Consider the following 19,635-nt stretch of genomic DNA (forward strand, 5'->3'; position numbering starts at 1 on the left):
AAATATATTGCTTTACTACTAACGGCCAGGAGCGCGAGTCGAGTGCGATTGGTCTTTTGAAATCAGGCCTACAACTAGAAACGGAACCCCTGAGGTACTTTGATACTTGTATCCGTCGGGCTAATATATAATCCCTCAAAATGAGGCTCACATCCACCGCAAGGCTGGCAGTTGTTGCTAGTCAACTGCTCGTTTCTCCAGCTGTAGCACAATACCAGAGTACACTCACGTCTATACTAGGGGGTGTATCGTCAGTACTACCACAACCAACACCGACTGCATCAAATGCACCATCACAATCAACACCGTCAAGAGAACCAACGGTGCACCTGATCAAAGCCGGCGCGGGAGGCTTCAAGTTCACGCCGCAAGAAATTCATAATGTATCAGTCGGAGATATTGTAAGCTGGGAATTCTACCCGCCTGATCACTCAGTTGCAAGAGCAGAGTTTGGTTCAGCATGTGTACCCTATGAGGAGACGGGAAAGGGCAAAGTAGGCTTCTGGTCTGAAACGCAATGGGTCAATGACACAAGCCAGGTTTGTCTCTTTGAGATATGCGAAGTCGTTCAAGAAGGGCTAACACTTTGGTAGATTACATACTTCAACATCACCATCAACTCAACAGAACCCATATTCTACTACTGTGCGGCACCAAATAGCTGTATTGGAGAGCATATGGTCGGCGTCATCAACCCCAATTCGACACAGACATTGGCATCACAGGTACAGGCTGCGGCTGCAGCAGACTTCCAAATAGCGCCTGGTGAGCCAATCCCCGCCGAGGCCACGTCGTCGGCAACGTCTACACCAGCTAGCAATGGAAACAGTGGCAGCCACAAACTGTCGACCGGGGCCATTGCGGGCATAGCGGTAGGTGGTGTTGCTTTCGTGGCCCTGTGCGCAGCTCTATTCTTCTTTGTTGGACGGTCCAACTCGCTGAAGAACACAATCAAACGCCATAATGCGACGAACAATGTGGATCCACACATGAGCCAATACGGTGGAGCTGGGGCGAGGTATGGTGATGGAGGACTTGCGTCGCCGGGCTTCGCACCGGCCCGGCCTGGATATGCTACGCCGCCGCCAGGCCATCTCGGCGATCTTGGATATGGCTCGCCGCCCCAATATGGCCAACACGGTGTGGGAGACGCGCACCCGGGTGGATGGACTAGCCCGATACCGCACCAAGGACACTTGAGCATGATGAGCAGTACGAGCGGCATGAGCCAGGCGCAGTAAGTCATGAAACTAAATCTGTGATTGTAGATGCATGCTGACACTCGGGGTTTTTTTCTTTCTCAATTAGACTCGACCAATTGAAGTATGCGCACATGAGCACACAACCGGCACCAGCAGAGCTACATAGTCCGCCAATCGGGCAGCAGGGCTTTTCAGCCGAGCTCGAGGCACCGGAGCATGTCAAGAGGACATGAAGGGATAATGGAAGGTTGTGAAGAAAAGGGAGCGGTTATTTGTATTGTTTTTTTTTGCATGCGAACTATGCGATACCAGCATTTCAGGGTAAAGGAGGCAGATAAGCGGCGTTAGTTAGTGCAGCCATGTGACAATTGAGATTTTACAAGGAAAGAAGAGAAGCGGTTGCGGGTGATGTGTTTGTAATTGACGTGGGTGGAGACGGGTGGGTCGGTGATGTAGGAAAGTGTTGTGTATAGTAGGTAATAGCAAGGCCATCTGCCTGGGCATTCGGGCATTCAGGCATAGCTAGTGCCGAGACATGACTCCTGCCCTTGGGTGGCATTTACGTAAGCATGGCATTTGCAATAGGAAACGGGGGAATGGAGGACAAGGAGGTTACTACGGGGAAAGCACTGCATGTTAGCGAGGAGCATGGGTAGATCACGACAGCGGCCAAGCGAAGTGATTGGCTGGGTAGACAGGCTACCATGCTCCCGCCCGCAGCAGCCCGTGATGTGTGTGAGTGAGTGTGTGTGTTGGATCGGGAAGTGCGGCAAAGAGGGGTCAAGTGTAGAGTAAGAGACGTAGGATTGATAGTAAGTAGTTATGTAAAAGTTGACTAGAGCAGGGCGTAAATATGTAGAGTAGTATGTAGAGTAGTATGTAGAGTATGTATGTCGCCGTTGCCACAACCGTGTGTGAGTGTCGGGAGAGAGGGCGATCGGGCCTTCTGAGAGCGAGGTAGCCCGTTCGGACAGGCGTGCGAGGTGGTTGTCGAGTGAGGAGGGGAGAATGGGCAACGTGCTCCGGCTACACACGGGCTAGCGTGGGCTGGGCGGGGCTAGCCAGCATCTTATCGCAGGGCAGGAACGACCGTGGCACAAGCGATTATCTAATCGCATACCACACATGGCCTTGGTTCCTACTCCTGCCATGCACTTACTAACCAAGTAAGCAGTTGTGGAGATGTTCACGCCCGCACCCGCTGCGACGAGGCACACGCAAGTGCAAGTGAGCCGGCTAGGTCCCTGTGGAACAGCAGCAGCAGCAGCGAGAAGAGAAAAAACGCCACACAGGCGCATGGGCAAATGGTTGTCGGTGGCATCGAGGCGAGCATGACTAGCTGGGAGCAAATTCTCTAGCCCACAGTCGGAGCTAGGGGCAGCGGCAGCTAACAAACAGTCGTCATCTTCCGGAAATTTTGGCCTGGACATGTTCCCTCCATGTCGCAGGTACGGCCCAGGCTCGTATCATTGGGCAACACGCTGCTCCGTGGCCAATTGACGGACGAGCACATCCCAAGACATGCGGTGAGAATTACTTTCTTGTTCGGCAACATGCTAGCCAGCTCGACTGACTGCAACGCAACCAAATGGGGGCGCCGCATTCGGCCTGTCAAGCCATGGTTGCCAGGCCTCAGACGGGCAGCCTACTAAAGTCCCCAGACGTCACACGTGCGCCCCAGCTATCGCCTGAACGCCAGCCAAGCCAGGCCTCACAGGAGCGGCATTGCTACCTTCTCGTCTGGCATGCCGCATCAAGCCTTTGCCTCTGTCTCTGCCTTGCGCTGGCCCTGCGGTCCCCTTTTTCTTCTCCACGTTTTCCGCCAAAAATACCCTCCTATCTCAACAGGGCCCGGCTATGATGCGCACAGCAGTTGCCCGTTCTTGTCGTCTTCCTCCACCCTAGCATCCCGCTACCCGCTACCCGCTACAACTCAGACATGATCACATCCTCGCCCACCATCTCGCAACCTCCCTCGCCCAACACTACCTTTCACACCCCCGCCCACCGCCCCTACCAGCATGCCTCGCGACGCACCTCCATCTCCTCGACCACACACTCCCCCCGCCTCGCCCTGACCAACCCAGCACAGCGGCGATTCGACGCGCCGCAAACCCCAAAGCCCACCTGCTGCCAACCCTCTCCCGTACCAGCCTTTGCGCCCTCACCTCAGAGCCGCAAGAGAAGCTACGCGGACCACGGCACCCAGTACACCCCGCCAGGGTTTCCCCCCACCTACCGCCCGCCGCCCACCATTGACACCCACGCCCAAACTCTCACCGAGCCGGCCACCAGTACCGCCATCACCACCATCGCCTCCACCGAGGACCACCACACCATAACCAACGCTACTGCTCCTGCAACAGACTCGCAAAGTGCACCTGCAATCCCGCCCACACAGCGGGGCACCGCCCCCGCCGCGCCCGCAGTCACGGAGCCTCCAGAGCCTCAGCTGCGGGAATCTCCGCAGTCTGCTGCGCCCGCACGCAATGCCTTGGTCTCCGCTCGCCCCGCGTCGCGCGATGGTATGCCCCCTGCGGTAGAGCCTGGGTCCATTGCACCAGATGCAAGCACCGTCTTGCGCGTGCCTGAATCGCCAGCCAAAAGAGCCCGTCCTGAGGAACCCAATCTCAAAGTAATGCCCCTTCAGTACGAGACTTGCGACGTCAAGGACCTTGGTATGCTTATCTCCGACATGCTCATGGAGCTGGTGCGCCTGAATGATGGCTATCCATTGCGGGACGGTACTTTGACAAGGTTCCATTCAAGGTGTGTTTTACCCACGATTGATTGAGGCAACTCTTGCTTACCCCCCCTTTTTTTCACAGAGCACCCCCTGGCATATCCGTCCGCGACTATCTCTCCCGCCTCATTGTGCACGCGACCCTATCTCCGCCGATTCTCCTCTCCATGGTCTTCTACGTCGACAAACTATGCGCCATGTACCCCGCCTTCACAATAAGCAGCCTGACTGTACATCGGTTTCTTATAACAGCTGCGACGGTTGCAGCCAAGGGCCTCAGTGATAGCTTTTGGACAAATAGTCTGTATGCAAGAGTCGGTGGAGTCAGCGTTCGTGAGTTGGCGCTGCTGGAGCTCGAGTTTTTGAGGAAGCTGGACTGGCGGATAGTTCCCAAGCCGGAAGTTCTTGTAGACTACTACAAAGGCCTGGTCGACCGTGGGACTGGATACATCATGGAGAAGCAGCCCGAGTCGGCGTCTACCCCCAGCTCCACCCAAGTCCCTCCTCCTAACGGATCGTCAGCCACAGGTATTCACACCAACGAATCAGGCGTATAAAGATTGTGCGTACAACTGCCGCGCAACACTCTGGACACTGTATGGTCCTACAGCGCTACCATGTGTGCGTGTGTGCTGTTCAGACTCCCGTCTGTCCCGCGAATTGGCGTTCCTCAGATTCGTGGGCTATCTTGTCCTTTTGGACTTGGAACTGCCTCGTGGTCACGTCTGTATGGGAGTCTCAAGGACAGACGGGTCGAACGATGAGCTGGCGACATGACTCGACAGCAGAGCATCTGACAGTGTATGTCCACCCACGTGGAGCCCTATGAGACTCTGGAGGGCGCATTGCCGCATCGGTCGCAGGCTCATGCCTCGGAGGCGGACAATGGGCAGGCCGTGTATGGCCCCATGGCTTCCATTTCCCGCCCGTTCGTCACAGCATACATGGCTGCGGACGCCGGTAGCAGTCTCCGAAGCTGCACGGAACGAGTTTGGGGAGTCTGGGCAGTGATGGAGCGTGGCATGTGCAGGATACATGGGCAGTGTGATATCAGCTCCTGGCCTATGGCATGTATGATTGTACACGCTGCATGTCATGTGTGGTGGAATTGAGCAGCGGTTCTATTGGGTAGATAGCATCAGTCGTGGAATCAACCCCTCCTTTCGAGCTGAACGCCGATGGCGTGTTGTTGGAGCACTGAGTGAGCGCATCGTGGTCGAGCCGCTAAGGGCATCCCGTGAGTAACGTGGACGAATAAGAGGATGGGGTAAGCAGCACCCTAGTCAGTCAGTCGGCCGCCCTGGTTCGGCAAGGTGAGGCTAGCCCTCGCATCTTCCAAGGCCGTCAGAACATGCCATCGAACATGCCCGCCTCTGACAGCGGAGATGTACACACTGATGTAAGGGCGCCAGGGAAGGGTTCGCAGAACGAAATGTGCGGCTTCCGGCGACTTCATCGGCTTAGCGACCATGACCTGACCTCTCTGGTCTTGAAAGTGAAACCCTCTCTCGCCCTCCACCCACTCCCCCACCCCCCACTACATCCACGCGTGTCCTGTCACGAAACCGCACCTAAAGAGGTCGTGTGCCGACGTATACCTCCAGAGCCTCGCGACCGAGACGTCTCCCATCACGCCTCGCGGTAAACGCGTTCCTGTTCCTGATCGAGATACGGCGGCGGTAGCATTGCGACTCTAGTACTATGAAGGTCAGTTGGTGATTGTTCCAGCGGGCGCGCCACACATCTCCACCCTCGCCATGTTCCTCGCTTGCTACCAAGTCAAGTCTCACCTCCCCGGTATCGCCAGAAACACCACCCCGCGTGCCCTGGCGGCCTGCCAACAGCGTCGCGACATGCTCCTAGACCCACCTAGTCCTTGACCACGCACTTACTTGCAAACAGAGTTGGATGTAGTCTGCTCACACAGAGTGCTATGCATAAGAGATGACCTCTGAATACGCTCGCCGCGAGGTTAGCAAACGCCAGTATGATAGTCATAGTCAATGGGGGGCGCGCCGTCCCGAACCGCCCTCGGCACCCTGTGCCCTGCCCTATGCCTTCCCTACTGAGCCGTTTCCCCAGCTCAACGACGACTTCAACCAGCTGCAGCTCACAAAGAGCTCCAGAACACGAACATCGCCCGTCGTCACCCGCACGCGCATCGCTAGACATGGCTCCCAGCCAAATCCCACTCGGCCCTCATCTAGTGGGGGTGAGGTGCATATGGTGCCCTACCAAAAGTTCTCGCCCTCTCGTCGCGCCGGCTCGTATTCCCACCCGACGCCCCTTGAGGACTTTCGCAAGTCGAGACGATGGCCCCCGAAGGGATACAGATCCGAGGATGCATTGGACCCAGCTGAAGCAGATGACCTTATCTGTGCAGGGGCATCCACTTTCAAGGGATACCGAGATGCCATAGCAAATGCACCAGATGGATACAATCGCTTCTACGCGGTTCTGGAAGCTGAGCACCAGAGCCGAACCGACCGCGCACACTTTCAGCAGCAGGCATACCGGGATATTTCGCTCAACATGACGGGCACGCGCGATGACCAATTCCCGTGGTCGTCTCATGAGTACCCGTGCATGGCTTATGCGTTTGGAAAGAGTGCAGGCACTACAACGCTCAACTATTGGGTGAGCAAGTCTGGAACAAGTCATGCCCCTATCAAGTTTGCTGGTGACGCCCAACCGCGAAAAATTAAGCTCTTGCAAATCCTCGACAGACTACAGAAGCTGGAAAGTGGACTTAATGAAGATGTCAGTCAACAGCCATGCGCCGGATGCTTTTTTTCTCTGTTTTGGTTCGTCTCCCTAACTTTGCTCTTAATAGGACCCGGAGGATCTGTACCACTACCTGTATACCACGCTCATCGAAGATCCGGAACGATACGATGAGGAGCGCCGCCATATTCGGATTGACCAGCAGATTACAGACCTCATTACTGTATTGAGCAATCCACAGTGGATAGACTTTTCACAGCCTAGAAACCAGGTTGTAGCAAAGTTCTTTGACGCGCCCGATCAGCGTAAGAAGCAAGAGTTTTTCCATCAACTGTTGCTCTCTGTGGAGCTGTACCTCCGCATACATTCCAAGGGGCATTCCGAAAAGTCCAAGCGCAAGCTGATTTCGCAACTTCCTCCTATGATAACATGGGACTTGGCTGTGGCACAGCGATGGCTTGAGAATATGGAAATTACTAAAACGCGGACATCGTCCACGCAAAGCACGTTCAGCTTTGATCTCAAGAGTAAGAGTAGACAGATAGAAGCTCTGCGGATCTTTGCTGCGACCCTCAAGTGGCCCAACATGGATGAGATTGAATACATTCTAGACGAGCGGGACCCGAACGAAAAGGCCGTCGAAGACAGGTCTGCGGATGCCATGTCGTGGTTTTCCGGCATTATTTTGCCAGGTCGCACACTGCCATGGCTCATCATGAACAGTTTGATTGACTGCGACCAAGATACTGGCGACGCTCTCAAGTACCTTACGCACATGCACCCGGCATCTGGATTTCAGTACCGTGCCAATACTTACTGGTCAGCCCAATGTATTGTTGGTAAAGTCCTAGGAGCTGCGCGTGGGGTGAAGCAAATTGCAGGCTGGATTGGGCCATGCATCTACACCCCTGAGCTCAAACGGACAGAGTGCGTCAAGATTAGGCAGCTTGAGTCTCCAGATCCAGTGCTCATACCGGTTGACGTTGAAAGTATGGATGATCGTACGAATCCTTTGGGAACAATAGAGGACAGTTATCCGATCGATGACTACGACATTCCCATGCCGGATACCGAAGACGTCACAGACTTGATACGAATGGAGAAGCTTCGTTTTGTGCCCATCAAAGAACGACCAGAAGGGGGCCGGGGTGCTTCTGGCCCACCAATGGTCTTTGATGCTGCGATCTTATTCGCATGTGGTGGCGAGAGCTGGCCGATGAAGCTACGGTACGACGTCAGTTTTATCAATGCCTTCCCTTGCCACCAAGGACCTCATGGTACGAAGCAATGACATGTTCAGATTGATTGTCTCATGCTGACTTTAGCCCAGTTCTATTCTATGACTTTTCGTACAAAGCAATCAAAATCGATGAAGGCCTTGTAGACATTACAGATTGGGGTCTGCAATCCGGTCGCACACCTCGACCTACCTCGTCCAAGTCATCACCCGGCAAGAAGGCACTGGCACTCATGAATGAGCAGAAGAAGAGTGCTCATGAGCAGGTTACGAATGTGCTGGCCATTGAGGCACTTGGTGTCAGTGACAACGAGGTATTTGCAAGAGCTTGGTGCGCCCATCATGGACACAGTGCTATCGTTGCGAATATCAAAGAGACGTGCATGGCTTGTGCTATCAGAGAAGCATATGCAGCCTGTGTATCAGTTGTCATCCTCACGGAAGGCGGTGTTGTCAAGGAAAACGATACTGATCTCAGCGTGCTTGAAGATTTCTAACAGCAGGGTCTGGGCAGGCAAACGGAAGGGATTCTGGAGAGGGAAGGGAGGAGGGCATTGGGATCTTTACGGACTGGTGTTTTTGGCATACATTTTGAGGACTCATTCGAGGGGTTTTTGCTTTGGTGCAAACACCTGCAACCCACATGCATGTTTCCTTTGTCTAGAACCGTGCAACTGCTTAGGCGGGTATTATGAGCATGAAACGGTGCGACGTGGAATTAACGACTGTAATGATAACTCATGGAATTATGGAGTCAATGGTTATGATTGTATAGTTATGTACATTGAACGTACGCATTTGCTTTGGAGATACTCTGATTGATTTTAGTGAGTGATTTATCTAGCAGAAAGAAGTATTCAATACATGGAAGTATGCTCGAAGGATAGAACAGTCACGTGCTGATAAGGCATGTTATCGTCCTTGCGCTGACGTTTGCGGGACTGGGACGCGGCTATCTCATGTCCATCAAACTTCGCTCACGGCCACGTACTGTTACGCCGCGCAAAGAAGCCTATGCGACTTGGCAAGCTTCTCGCGCCATTTAGAAAGCAATCAGAGCCTTGCTGCATAAAATGCTGTGCAGGCAATGATAACCACTTGTCCGTTGCGCCTTCCCTCCGCAACACTCCGACTAAGGCTGTGCTTTCTCAGTGAAGCGTTCATCATTGCCTCTCTCATCCTTGACGTACACTTGTACGACCACGACTAGGCCTCTTTGTGTAGGGCTGCACGACAACTGTTAATCTGCGTCTCCCCCTTTATCAATTACCTGTTCGCTGGCTGTCGACGCCATGGGCCGTTCAACGATCCCTTCCGCACTCAGCGAGCTCTCCAACCCTACCACGCCCGAGGCACAAGTCGCAGCGCTACAAAGCCTAAAAAACGAACTTGTGGGGCATGAGCAGAGAAAAGAGCTTGCTGTTACGCATGGTATTGTGAAACCACTTGCCAGTTTGCTGCGAGCCGAGGCTAGGAAGGGCGGGAAGAGGCGAAGGAACATTGGGAACGGGAACAGCTCTGGGCTGTTCGGTGACACAGCTGGGCTGGAAGAGTGGACCACCGAAGATGAGTTGAGGTTCCAAGCCACGCTCGTCGTCGGCAGTCTGGCGAATGGTGAGCACGCAATGCAAAAACATGAGATGAAAGAGTACCTAGGCTGATATGTACGACGTACAGGCGGACCTGCATTTGTTGCGCCACTACTGGCTGGTGATGTACTACCTCCGTTGCTCGAAGCACTACGACCAAGCGAAACACCATCCAAACTCGTCACCGCGACTCTAAAGACGCTCAATCAGATTGTCGATGCTGTTGCGCAAGAAAAGCCATGGCTCGACCTGTCAGGCTCGTCGAAGCCATCTCTCGCATCGGCCGTAAGTGAGATTATATACACGAAATCAACTGTTGAGAGTCTGTCTGAGATTTTGGCGCAAACGGCGGGTACCATGAAGGTCAACCAGCAGATAGAATCGGCCATACGGCTGATTACAAAGACGTGTCGAGAGGACAGCCATAAAAGAATCTTGGTAGATGCAGATGTACTAGATCTGCTCGCTGAACTACTTGCTGGTGTTGCAGCTATGGACGATCGCATCCCTGCTTCGGACAGGAAGCGGTCGAGTCGCGAGCAGCTTCCTCGTGCCTACCTGTCGGACATCCTGGAAGCAATCTCAGCTATTATCAAGGACTCGCATTTCTACACTGCACAATTCCTCTATTCGCAGCCGATACAACAGCTCTTTGGTTGGCCAAAGGAACGCTCTGCAGGAACTTTCGATAGCAACAACACGCCGCAGACGGCATCATGGGACAGGTTGATACCGCGAGTACAGACTATGGCAAGCAAGTCAGATCCGTACATTAAGCAATGGCCGGCTCTTGGTGCCTACTCTTCTGGTCCGGCGGACAACTATTCTCGGCTACCAAGCATGGAGTCGCTGCAGCACACTTCGAGCCGGAACACCATCTCGGATGAGTCCGAGTCTCCGCTGTTCATATGGCTCATGTATGTGGCACGGCGAGGTGAAGCCAGAGAGCGCCTGTCTGCTTGCTGGCTACTAGCATTGCTCAAAAAGTTTGGCGAGCGATGGCCGTTGAACGACCCGTCAAAGACGACACGTGAGAAGCACTTTTCGTATCTGATTATTCCGCTTGTTGAGAAGATGATTGAGGACTCAAGCCCGACATCAGAGCATGCCAAAAAGGCCAGTGCCATGAGCCAGACAGCCAGAGATGAGCTGCGCCTTGTGCTCGAACGCTCCCCAATTGTTCTTGCGGAGCTTGTTACTGGAAATAAAGCACTCCAGACGGCTGCGGTTCATTCTCGCATTCTGCCGACTTTGATACAGATTTTGAAGAAGTCGTTCGATATACCGCCGACGTCGTCAAAGCCACTTTGGCAGCCGAAGCCGACATCTCACGAAGTCATGGATCCAAATATCGACCATGCTTCATCGACTCTAGGTCGAGCTGGGCTTAATCCCGATATACTGCATGCGTTTAAGTATCGAGAAAGCGTTTTGCTGGCATTGGCGGCGATGGCTGGTGACCAAGACTCGTTGAGAAAGATGGTGATTGAGATGGGTGCGGCAACGCATATCATTGAAGCTCTAGTTCCGTACAACGAAAACAGCGAACCAGGAGCATCATCCTCGCCAAAGGATGGTAACCCTGACGCTGTTTTGATTGCTGCATGCAAGCTCACACGGTCATTGTCGAGATCGGTCAGCGTCCTCCGAACGAGTCTCATTGATCACGGTGTTGCACAGCCAATTTTTGAGCTTTTGACACATCCGAATGTAAAGGTGCAGATTGCAGCTACGGAGGTCATCACTAACCTGGTGTTGGATGTGTCACCTATGCGGACTGTGAGTGAAACCTGACACTATTGACTCCCTAGCTAACGATGAGCAGGAGATTCTTGAATCCGGAGTCCTGGGCACACTTTGCGAACAGTGCCGGTCTGCCAACTTTGACCTCCGCTTTGGCAGTCTCTGGGCTCTCAAGCACCTGTGTCTTGGATTACCCCATGCTATGAAGATACAGTGTCTAGAGGAACTCGGAGTAGGCTGGCTTGTCCAAGTGCTCAATGGAGAGCCATCTAAGCCTGCCATGGGCACGCCGAATGCAGCAGGAGAGCAAGTCGACATTCTTAACGCTGTGGAGGAGCCGCATATGGATGTAGACGATGAATCAGGTTCTGAAGACGACGATGATGCGATGACGGAAAGCATACCATCAATGCGGCGACATCAGCGCCATGGTCCTCGATACACGAGCGCAACAAACATTCGAGATCGACTACAACAGATCAAGAACGATGAGCAAGACCATCGCCTGAACGGCGAGCGTGACGATATCCGTATCCAAGAACAAGCACTCGACTTTATCCGCAACTTTGTTTCCGAGGATAAGGCCTCTGGCGAGATGATCGACCACCTCCTCAAGACCTTTGGCCACAGCCGCTTCTTCGAGATCCTCGACTCGAAGATCCGCCCCAAAAACGCCTCCGCCTCGAACTCATCCTCCCAAACCCAAGCCAGCCCTAGCATCCCGAGTTACTGGCCCAGCGGTACCCACCGCCCACCCTTTTTATCCTCCACAACACCCATGGGCCAGCCCAACTGGAACAGCTACCCAGCCTCGGAACTCATGCTGGCTACAATTTTTATTCTTATCCACCTCGCCAACGGCCGCCCCCAGCACCGCTCCTTGCTCATCTCACAGACTAGCCTGATGCAACACGTTCTCCCGCTGTTTACGCATCCCCGCCGCGATATTCGTGTAGCGTGTGCCTGGATGCTGCATAACCTTGTCTGGGTCGAAGATCACACGGATGAAGCGGCGACCAGGGAACGCGCGCTGAGTCTCCGCCAGTTGGGCTTTGAGGAGGGTGCCAAGCAGTTGAGTCGCGATATGGATCTTGATGTTAAACAGCGGGCGGTGGTGAGTGTGGAGCAGTTTGACAAGTTGCTCAATAATGGGAGTGGAGGTGGAGGGAGGAGCGGGTTTGCGTCGAGTACCGGTGGGTTTGGGGGTACTGGGGGTGCAGGTGGTGGAGGTGGAGAAGGGAGTGGCGGGTTGGGGGGTATGGGGAGTAGATTGAGTGGGTTGCATGGGTGGAGACATGATCCTAGGGGTTAGAGGATGTTGTTATTGTCGTTGATGATGATGATGATGATGGTGGGGTTTATCTCTCCACAGCCATGTGCGTGAAATCAGTGTTATTTGTGCTTGTGTCTCGTGTGTTGTTGTTGTCTCTCTTATCTCTTCTTAGAAAAACACTAGTATATACCGGGGTTTAAGCGTGTAAAAGTATGGGAAAATGGAAAAACGAATTAGGTTTTAAGAAGTTCGTATTTATTATCACTTTTTGACCTCTCATGTAGACCCATATGTTTGGAAATTTCCTTCCTCTCCTCCACACACACACACACACATACGAGCCTTTTGGAATAATTACAAGTACCACGTCCCATTTTCTACACCCACTCCTTTGGCTTCCTTAGCACTTCAAGCAATCTCTCCTCCCTACTGCCCTTCTCAGGCGCATGCATATACTGCCAGCGGGCCGTAAGCGGCAAGCTCATGAGGATACTTTCTACGCGGGATCCGGGGGTATTAAGTCCAAACGCGGTACCCCTATCGTGGACGAGATTAAACTCTACATATCTTCCGCGGCGAATCTGCTGCCACTGCTTCATTTCGGGGGTGAAGGGCATGTCCTTTCTGCGATTGATAATGGGGATGTAGGAGGGCAGGAAGGCAGTGAGGCAATCCTGGATGAAGGAGAAGAGTTGCTCCTGGTCTTTCTCTGTTTCGTCGAGGTCGTCGAAGAAGATGCCGCCGACGCCGCGGGTTTCGCCGCGGTGCTTGTTGTTGAAGTATTCGTCACACCATTTTTTGAAGCGCGGGTAGTAGGCTTTGTCGTGCTTGTCGCAGGCGTGTTTGATGGTGTTGTGGAAGAGAATGGCGTCTTCATCGTAGAGGTACGAGGGTGTGAGGTCGCAGCCGCCGCCGTACCACCATGCGGTTGTGTTGCCGTTGTCGTCGGCGGTTTCGAAGTAGCGGTAGTTGAGGTGCACGGTGGGCGCGTTGGGGTTGTGCGGGTGCAGCACCATGGAGAGACCGGCGGCAAAGAAGGCGAGCGAGTCGACGTCTGGGTCGAGTGCTTTGTGGTTTACGCGCATCTTTTGAATGGCAGCGCGGGGGAGGCGGCCATAGACGACAGAGGTGTTCACGCCGCCTTTTTCAAAGACGTTGCCGTCTTGCAGGACGCAGGTTATGCCGCCGCCGCCTTCAGGGCGCTGCCATGTGTCGATTTTGAATTTTGTGCCATCAACCTTTTCAAGCTCAGCGATAATTTGCTTTTGTTGCTGTTTTATGAATTGCTCCATCCGGAGGCGCATGGGGGATTGTTCGGATACGCCATTTTCGCGCTTGAGGAGAGCGTCTTTCTCGGCGATGGTTGGTCCTTCAGTCTTGATTGTGTCATCTGTCCACTGTGGAATGGATTAGTAGGAGTCATTTTAAACGAATGTGTATTGAATTATGGGCTTACCATAGTGTAGACCAGAGCCCCGATGAATGGCACAAAGAGCAGTCTTATCCGGTTCGGCCATTTGCTGGGTTCGGGATTGCGCCATTCCTCCAGAGGATCTGGCTTTTCTGGTTTGCTGCTTCGAGGGAGATCGACATGGCGACTCTGAGACGAGTGTAGTTGCCTACTACATATCTGACTTGTGCGTAGGGTGCGCTGTGATGTGTAGTTGTGGGGAAGCTCAAGCGCGCGAGAAATGCGGAACAAGGGTCGGAACGGACGCATAGCGGGGGGCGGGATGGTAGCAGGTCAGTTACAGTTGGACCATGAAGCAAGACAAGAGAGGATGAATTAGGCTATATTAAAAAAACTGTGAGCACAATCAACCTCGGTGCTGACGTCCCGGGAATCACACCATGGTGGGCGCACCTTCGGTGGAGTTTCCTTGGTACTAGCGGTATCGGTACCTGCATGGTGCAAACACGACAAACACGCCTCTAGCAGGCACACGTGCAAGTGTGAGCACTATAAGGCCGGCGATGCTCGGACGTTTGCGCTTAGTCCCTGCGTACTGCTCATGTCTCGGGGGTCTTGGGGAGTGAACGGCGGGTGGCGGCCTGCATCATAGATACGTCTACGTCTGCTGCGTTGCTGGCAACCAGCCTGTCGATTTGGAAGAGCAGATAGACGTTGGCTTGCATGACGTCCTGGGACAGCTAGGAAAGAAGCACTTCTTAGTGCTTCGTGGTGTCCAGTGCTGGGGCGGACACGTCGCTATGAGTGGCAACAGGTGGGTGTGCTAGGCCGCATGGCCGCCAACGCGCCGGCAAACGCGTCCACCTGGCTGCCGGCTGCTTCACGTAGTAATCGACTCTGATGTGGCGAGGAAGTACTTGATTACCGTACTGTACATGGTGATGGCCGCCTTGCGAGAGAGAAGGAGAGAAGGAGAGAGACGGGATGAGTCAAAGTACCCAGGTAGCCAGGCAGGTCATGGGAGCCGAGCAAGTGACTGGGCTGGGGCGAGGCGGTCAGCACTGCCCTCCAGACGAGTCACGCCCGGGGTTCAGCAGCAGCAGCAAAAGGGCGATGTTGTCATTGCTCAGGGGCAGTGGAATTGTGTAGGAAGTGTGCAGGTATATACGTATGTCTGTGTGGATGTTCACTTGACTGGTAGGTGAGATGCTGGTCGGGTGGGTGGTGGCCAGTGACCAGTGACCTCGGCGGCTGCTGGCGTTGGTTAGGTAAGGCGGGAGTGATGCGCAGGTATTAGCCCCGCTCTGCTGCCTGTGCTTAAGGTTCCCACACCGCACCTACGCCCTCCGTCCTACTTCCTCCTCCGCCACGCTCAACCTCACCACTCCCACGACTCTACGCCCTTTGCGAAACTACACATATACCCCCTCATCCCCACCCACAAACACAATTACACACACACACACACATCCATACACCACTCACAAACTCCCACCATGCGTTCCAAGTTCAAGGACGAGCACCCGTTTGAGAAGCGCAAGGCCGAGGCCGAGCGCATTCGCCAGAAGTACAACGACCGCATTCCCGTACGTAGACACCGCCTTGTTCTCATCCACGACAAGCCAGCTAACAGCGCCTAGGTCATCTGCGAGAAGGTCGAGAAGTCTGACATTGCAACCATCGATAAGAAGAAGTACCTGGTACCCGCCGACTTGACCGTAGGCCAGTTCGTCTACGTGATCCGCAAGCGCATCAAGCTTTCGCCTGAAAAGGCCATCTTCATCTTCGTCGATGAGGTCCTGCCACCCACTGCCGCTCTGATGAGCTCGATATATGAGGAGCACAAGGATGAGGACGGTTTCCTGTACATTACGTATGTTGCCTCTCAACGTCTCCGCTCAGAACGCACTGCTAACAAGATGACAGGTACTCGGGCGAGAACACGTTTGGCGAGGCTCTGTAAGGGGCTCGCTTCATCCTCACATTCCCCTTATCTATCGGCTGTCGAGGCTGCGGCGAACTCGGGCGTTTTCGGATCATGGGTTTCTTGATATTCACGCAACAGTATACCGTTAGGATGATTGATTGATTTGAATGGCAGACAGCTGGTGCAACGGCAACCCGCGCAGCATCCTGGGCCAGCCAACCTTGACCAGAAGCTGCGAGGACTGATACAGCAAAGCCGAGGCGGAAAGGCACGACGACAAGTCGCATCTGTACAAGCAAGATTCGCCGTTTCGGAGAGAGGTGTTTGGGCAGATTTGGCTTCTTCTCATGAGATGCCTGTATAATTCGATGATTCAGCTTTAGTCCAAATGCACCAGACCTGATCTGTCATGACTTGATGCACCTGTTAGCACTCTGCAACATTGTCTTGTATCTTCCCGTGAACGTGCCTGAGTATGCGTACCTGACATAGCAGCCTGACTTGCGGCTCATCCGGTCGTCGTCTGAAACCCACATGACGACATCGCTCACCTGATAGGCAACCGCGTGCCACCACAACCCCCACCAACATAGCCACATTCTGTATGTACCCAGGCGACAGGCATACAAATGCAACATGGAACACCCGCCCTACAAGGAAAGGGGAGTTTCTATGCAACATTAACCCTTCTAGTGCCTTGCATAACGTATCGCCCGGAACCGGGGGATCGTGGGGAAAAGCAAAAGGGCTCCAGAAGCCGGCTCCGCGCACGGACCCACTACCCAAATGCAGGGCCCGTCGGTCGGCGGGTGGGGATCTTGGAAGATTCCTTACATACCCCGACCTGGCAAAAAGAAGAAGACGAAGAAGTTTAAATCAACTTACATCAAACCCAACGAGGCTGTCCAAAAGTTTAAACGCTTGTACGACCCGAGCGCCGATTTTTCGACTCTTGTGTCGTTACCAACTTGTTTGAAAATTCGAAAAGTGTGCAAAAGACACAACGAGAAGCTATGCCGGCGCAGTATATAATATCAAAGTATGCTTCTCTTTTTCTCCTAACCCTTCCATGTCCTGGATTCACGGAGAAAGTAGAAAAAAAAAACAATGTATCCCACTCCGATTACCTTGTACTAACTGCTCAGACGTCTCGATCCCCTCTTTGCAATCTCAATCGGTCTCGCCGCTGCAGCAACCCGGATTCAGCGTGAAGAGAGGGAAAAGGGGAGGGATTTTAGGGAGAGTTGGGAGGTTTTGAGACGGAGATGGGGGATTTTTTTGAAGGGGGAGGGGAAGGTGTAGGTGGGGGAGGAGGAGAGGAGGAAAGGGGAAATTATATAGTTCTTTCATACCCCGTTTTTTCAGAGTTTGAGGCTTGGAAGGAGGGGCTAGAGGGAAGTAGGTATTTGTGATTGAGGAAGAAAACTTTAGTGGCGAAAATGGCTGCATTTACTAGGCAAGTCCCTTTTCCCAAGAAATACTTAATTCATTCTGATGCGAAAGACATTTTCTACTGATAGATTTCGGTAAATAGAATACACACTCTCCTTCTTCCCACTACAACATGCCAAAAGCAATCTAAACGCTGTAATAATTTCAAAACATCCACGCAAAAGATTCATCACACTATTACATCCCCACTGACAAACTCCCCTTGCTCACTTTCCCACCCCTCCCTTCCCCCTCCTCCCCCTCCCCAACTCCTCCCCCGCAATCCGTCTCCCCTCCTCCAAACACAACCGATCCGCCGCCGAAACCCCCCTGGGCGCCCTCTCTCTCGCCCCAGGCACAATCTCATACCAAACCGCCACCGCATCGAACCTGCCGGACTCGTGCTGAATCGGATTCTTCGCCATGACATTCCTCGCTCCCCCATCTCCCGCACCCCACGCCCTCGTCTCCTCATCATCCACCAAAAAAAGCGGTGTAGGCAATTTCTGCCCTGGCACCTTTACTCCACTGACGCCCGCAATGTAGTGTCCCGCTGTGATCTCCGGACCCGAGTGGTACGTCACAGAATGTAGCTTGTACACCACGGGTTCGGCATCTGCGTCTTGATTTGCCATGTAAGCGCTGAGATTGAGCGTGTCGTTTATCCCGATTGGATTCATAATCTTGTCTTTTTCGCCGGTGACGGGGTCCATGCGGGTTAGTTTTAGGCCGATGCGCAGGTACTCCGGGGTGGCGGTTAGGGTGGTGCGTTTGGCGTAGGTGAGGGGCGCATGGCAGGCGTTGCAGGGGATGCCCGGGGAGAAGTCGTAGTTTAGGGTTCGGGAGATGGCGGCGGAGATGGTGTCGGGGCCTTTTTGGAGGGGGTCGAGGCTGAGGCCGATGCTGTGTTCGGGGTTCAGCGTGTTGGTGGTGTGGCAGGCAATGCAGGTGTTTGAGATTGTGTAGGTTAGTTTGAAGAGGGAGGTGAATTGCGAGGTGCGGTGGCGGCCGTCTGCTGTTCTGTTGGTTTTTTGTTAGTTTGGAATGGGAATAGGGTTGGGGGGGAATACGTACTCGAGGTTGAAACTTGCTTCAATGCCGTCCCAGATCCGTACGGCTAGTTCGTCGGCATCTTGCTGTGCAGTCATGTTCTCGCGCCTTTCTGCCCGGGTATATCGGTCAATTTGCGCTTGGCTCATAGACGGGCGTTCGCTGCGTAGGTCGTCAATCTCGTCGGAAAATCCATCTGGGTTTTCGCAGAAGTAGCGCTGGAAAAGCTGGTACAGTTTAAACACTGAATCGTGGGTATACGGAAAGGGTTGGGGATGGTATGGTGCAGTGTCGTCGACCATGTCATTACTCCAATAGTCTTTGATAACCGCCTTGAGCAGGCAAGGAAGACATCCGCTGTAATGTTTTGGATCATGTTTTTCTATATCTAAAGGTCGAATTGTGCCGCCGTTGGGATTATTATCGTAAGCAGCTCTCTGTTTCAAAGTCATCGTCTTGTAGCTTTCGTCTCGAAGAATGCCCTGCGTCATGGCATCGAGGCAGTCAAGGCTTCGATTTCGATCATTGAGATTGCAAGGCCATCTTCCGCCGCCAGAATTGTGTTGCTTGATCCAGTTGACGAAGCGGGGAAAGTGGAAAAATGGCTGCAGTGTTGCGTTGCGATAGCAGTCGTTTCCAGTGTTCGTGATACCCCGAGGCCGTCTACTTCGCCGCTTGATGTCCCATTTCTTGCTGATGCCGTTGGCTATGAGGCGCTGTTTACGTTGCTCTGGACCTTCTTTCGCCATGTTTTAATCTTCTTTGTCAATTTCGTATACTGATGCCAAAAGTGGAGTGTGGAAATATTGTTGAAAAGGATTTTAGAAACATCAGCAGATGTATGGTGAGATGATGAAGGGGAGCATGGCGTCTTTTTGGAGACATGATTTCTAGTCAAATCTAGAAGACAAACTTCTTTGCTCAATATCAGGTTCTGTTGTGTTGAATGCCATTGTTAGTGTTGATCAAATAATACGAAGTCAAAGAAATTGGGTATTGTTCGTGTCACATTAGAGTGCTGAAGGGAATTGGAAAGAAGTGAAAAGAACATCTTCACAATGCATTGTGTGTAATGAATTCATTCATATGAGCGAGCCGCTACCAAAAGAACGAAATACAGACTCGCCCCTCGTCTGCGCATTCGCACAAGTCTGGAATCCACAATGGTTTTCCTACGAAATAACACGCGTGCCAAGTATGTAGATGAAGAGTGAGAGCGAGCCTGTGAGCCGCGGGCGCGCCATACTGCAAGCGTGTAAACGATGAGCGAGGAGGTTGCTTATAACGTCCAATCATGATGCGATT

At 53.2% G+C, this 19,635-nt stretch overlaps 9 protein-coding genes across 9 annotated transcripts; 7 read left to right on the forward strand and 2 right to left on the reverse strand.

Annotated features, from left to right (window-relative positions):
- Positions 1-140: 140 nt before the first annotated feature.
- Positions 141-1,435, forward strand: COCVIDRAFT_85578 (hypothetical protein; the record flags this gene model as incomplete). The annotated part of the gene is made up of 3 exons (XM_014706407.1): positions 141-494; positions 594-1,237; positions 1,309-1,435. The coding sequence occupies 3 exons, from the start codon at positions 141-143 to the stop codon at positions 1,433-1,435; spliced, it is 1,125 nt and encodes a 374-aa protein (XP_014561893.1).
- A 1,385-nt stretch (positions 1,436-2,820) lies between these two features.
- COCVIDRAFT_85213 (hypothetical protein) lies at positions 2,821-3,063 on the forward strand (the record flags this gene model as incomplete). The annotated part of the gene is made up of 1 exon (XM_014706408.1): positions 2,821-3,063. The coding sequence occupies one exon, from the start codon at positions 2,821-2,823 to the stop codon at positions 3,061-3,063; it is 243 nt and encodes an 80-aa protein (XP_014561894.1).
- A 78-nt stretch (positions 3,064-3,141) lies between these two features.
- Positions 3,142-4,502, forward strand: COCVIDRAFT_11550 (hypothetical protein; the record flags this gene model as incomplete). The annotated part of the gene is made up of 2 exons (XM_014706341.1): positions 3,142-3,971; positions 4,031-4,502. 2 exons carry the CDS (start codon positions 3,142-3,144, stop codon positions 4,500-4,502), a joined length of 1,302 nt encoding a protein of 433 aa, XP_014561827.1.
- Positions 4,503-5,889: 1,387 nt separating this feature from the next.
- Positions 5,890-8,403, forward strand: COCVIDRAFT_85214 (hypothetical protein; the record flags this gene model as incomplete). The annotated part of the gene is made up of 3 exons (XM_014706409.1): positions 5,890-6,705; positions 6,779-7,946; positions 8,000-8,403. 3 exons carry the CDS (start codon positions 5,890-5,892, stop codon positions 8,401-8,403), a joined length of 2,388 nt encoding a protein of 795 aa, XP_014561895.1.
- A 795-nt stretch (positions 8,404-9,198) lies between these two features.
- Positions 9,199-12,550, forward strand: COCVIDRAFT_33126 (hypothetical protein; the record flags this gene model as incomplete). Its single annotated transcript, XM_014706410.1, has 3 exons — positions 9,199-9,520; positions 9,584-11,274; positions 11,321-12,550. The coding sequence occupies 3 exons, from the start codon at positions 9,199-9,201 to the stop codon at positions 12,548-12,550; spliced, it is 3,243 nt and encodes a 1,080-aa protein (XP_014561896.1).
- Positions 12,551-12,888: 338 nt separating this feature from the next.
- COCVIDRAFT_85253 (hypothetical protein) lies at positions 12,889-14,231 on the reverse strand (the record flags this gene model as incomplete). Its single annotated transcript, XM_014706411.1, has 2 exons — positions 12,889-13,908; positions 13,968-14,231. The coding sequence occupies 2 exons, from the start codon at positions 14,229-14,231 to the stop codon at positions 12,889-12,891; spliced, it is 1,284 nt and encodes a 427-aa protein (XP_014561897.1).
- A 1,187-nt stretch (positions 14,232-15,418) lies between these two features.
- On the forward strand, positions 15,419-15,885 carry COCVIDRAFT_85461 (hypothetical protein; the record flags this gene model as incomplete). The annotated part of the gene is made up of 3 exons (XM_014706412.1): positions 15,419-15,508; positions 15,563-15,795; positions 15,849-15,885. The coding sequence occupies 3 exons, from the start codon at positions 15,419-15,421 to the stop codon at positions 15,883-15,885; spliced, it is 360 nt and encodes a 119-aa protein (XP_014561898.1).
- A 977-nt stretch (positions 15,886-16,862) lies between these two features.
- COCVIDRAFT_33129 (hypothetical protein) lies at positions 16,863-17,151 on the forward strand (the record flags this gene model as incomplete). Its single annotated transcript, XM_014706413.1, has 2 exons — positions 16,863-16,888; positions 16,995-17,151. The coding sequence occupies 2 exons, from the start codon at positions 16,863-16,865 to the stop codon at positions 17,149-17,151; spliced, it is 183 nt and encodes a 60-aa protein (XP_014561899.1).
- Positions 17,152-17,427: 276 nt separating this feature from the next.
- Positions 17,428-19,079, reverse strand: COCVIDRAFT_11555 (hypothetical protein; the record flags this gene model as incomplete). The annotated part of the gene is made up of 3 exons (XM_014706342.1): positions 17,428-17,434; positions 17,512-18,300; positions 18,355-19,079. 3 exons carry the CDS (start codon positions 19,077-19,079, stop codon positions 17,428-17,430), a joined length of 1,521 nt encoding a protein of 506 aa, XP_014561828.1.
- Positions 19,080-19,635: the final 556 nt, after the last annotated feature.

The sequence above is a fragment of the Bipolaris victoriae genome, assembly GCF_000527765.1.
Source record: "Bipolaris victoriae FI3 unplaced genomic scaffold scaffold_3, whole genome shotgun sequence".
NCBI lineage: Eukaryota > Fungi > Ascomycota > Dothideomycetes > Pleosporales > Pleosporaceae > Bipolaris > Bipolaris victoriae.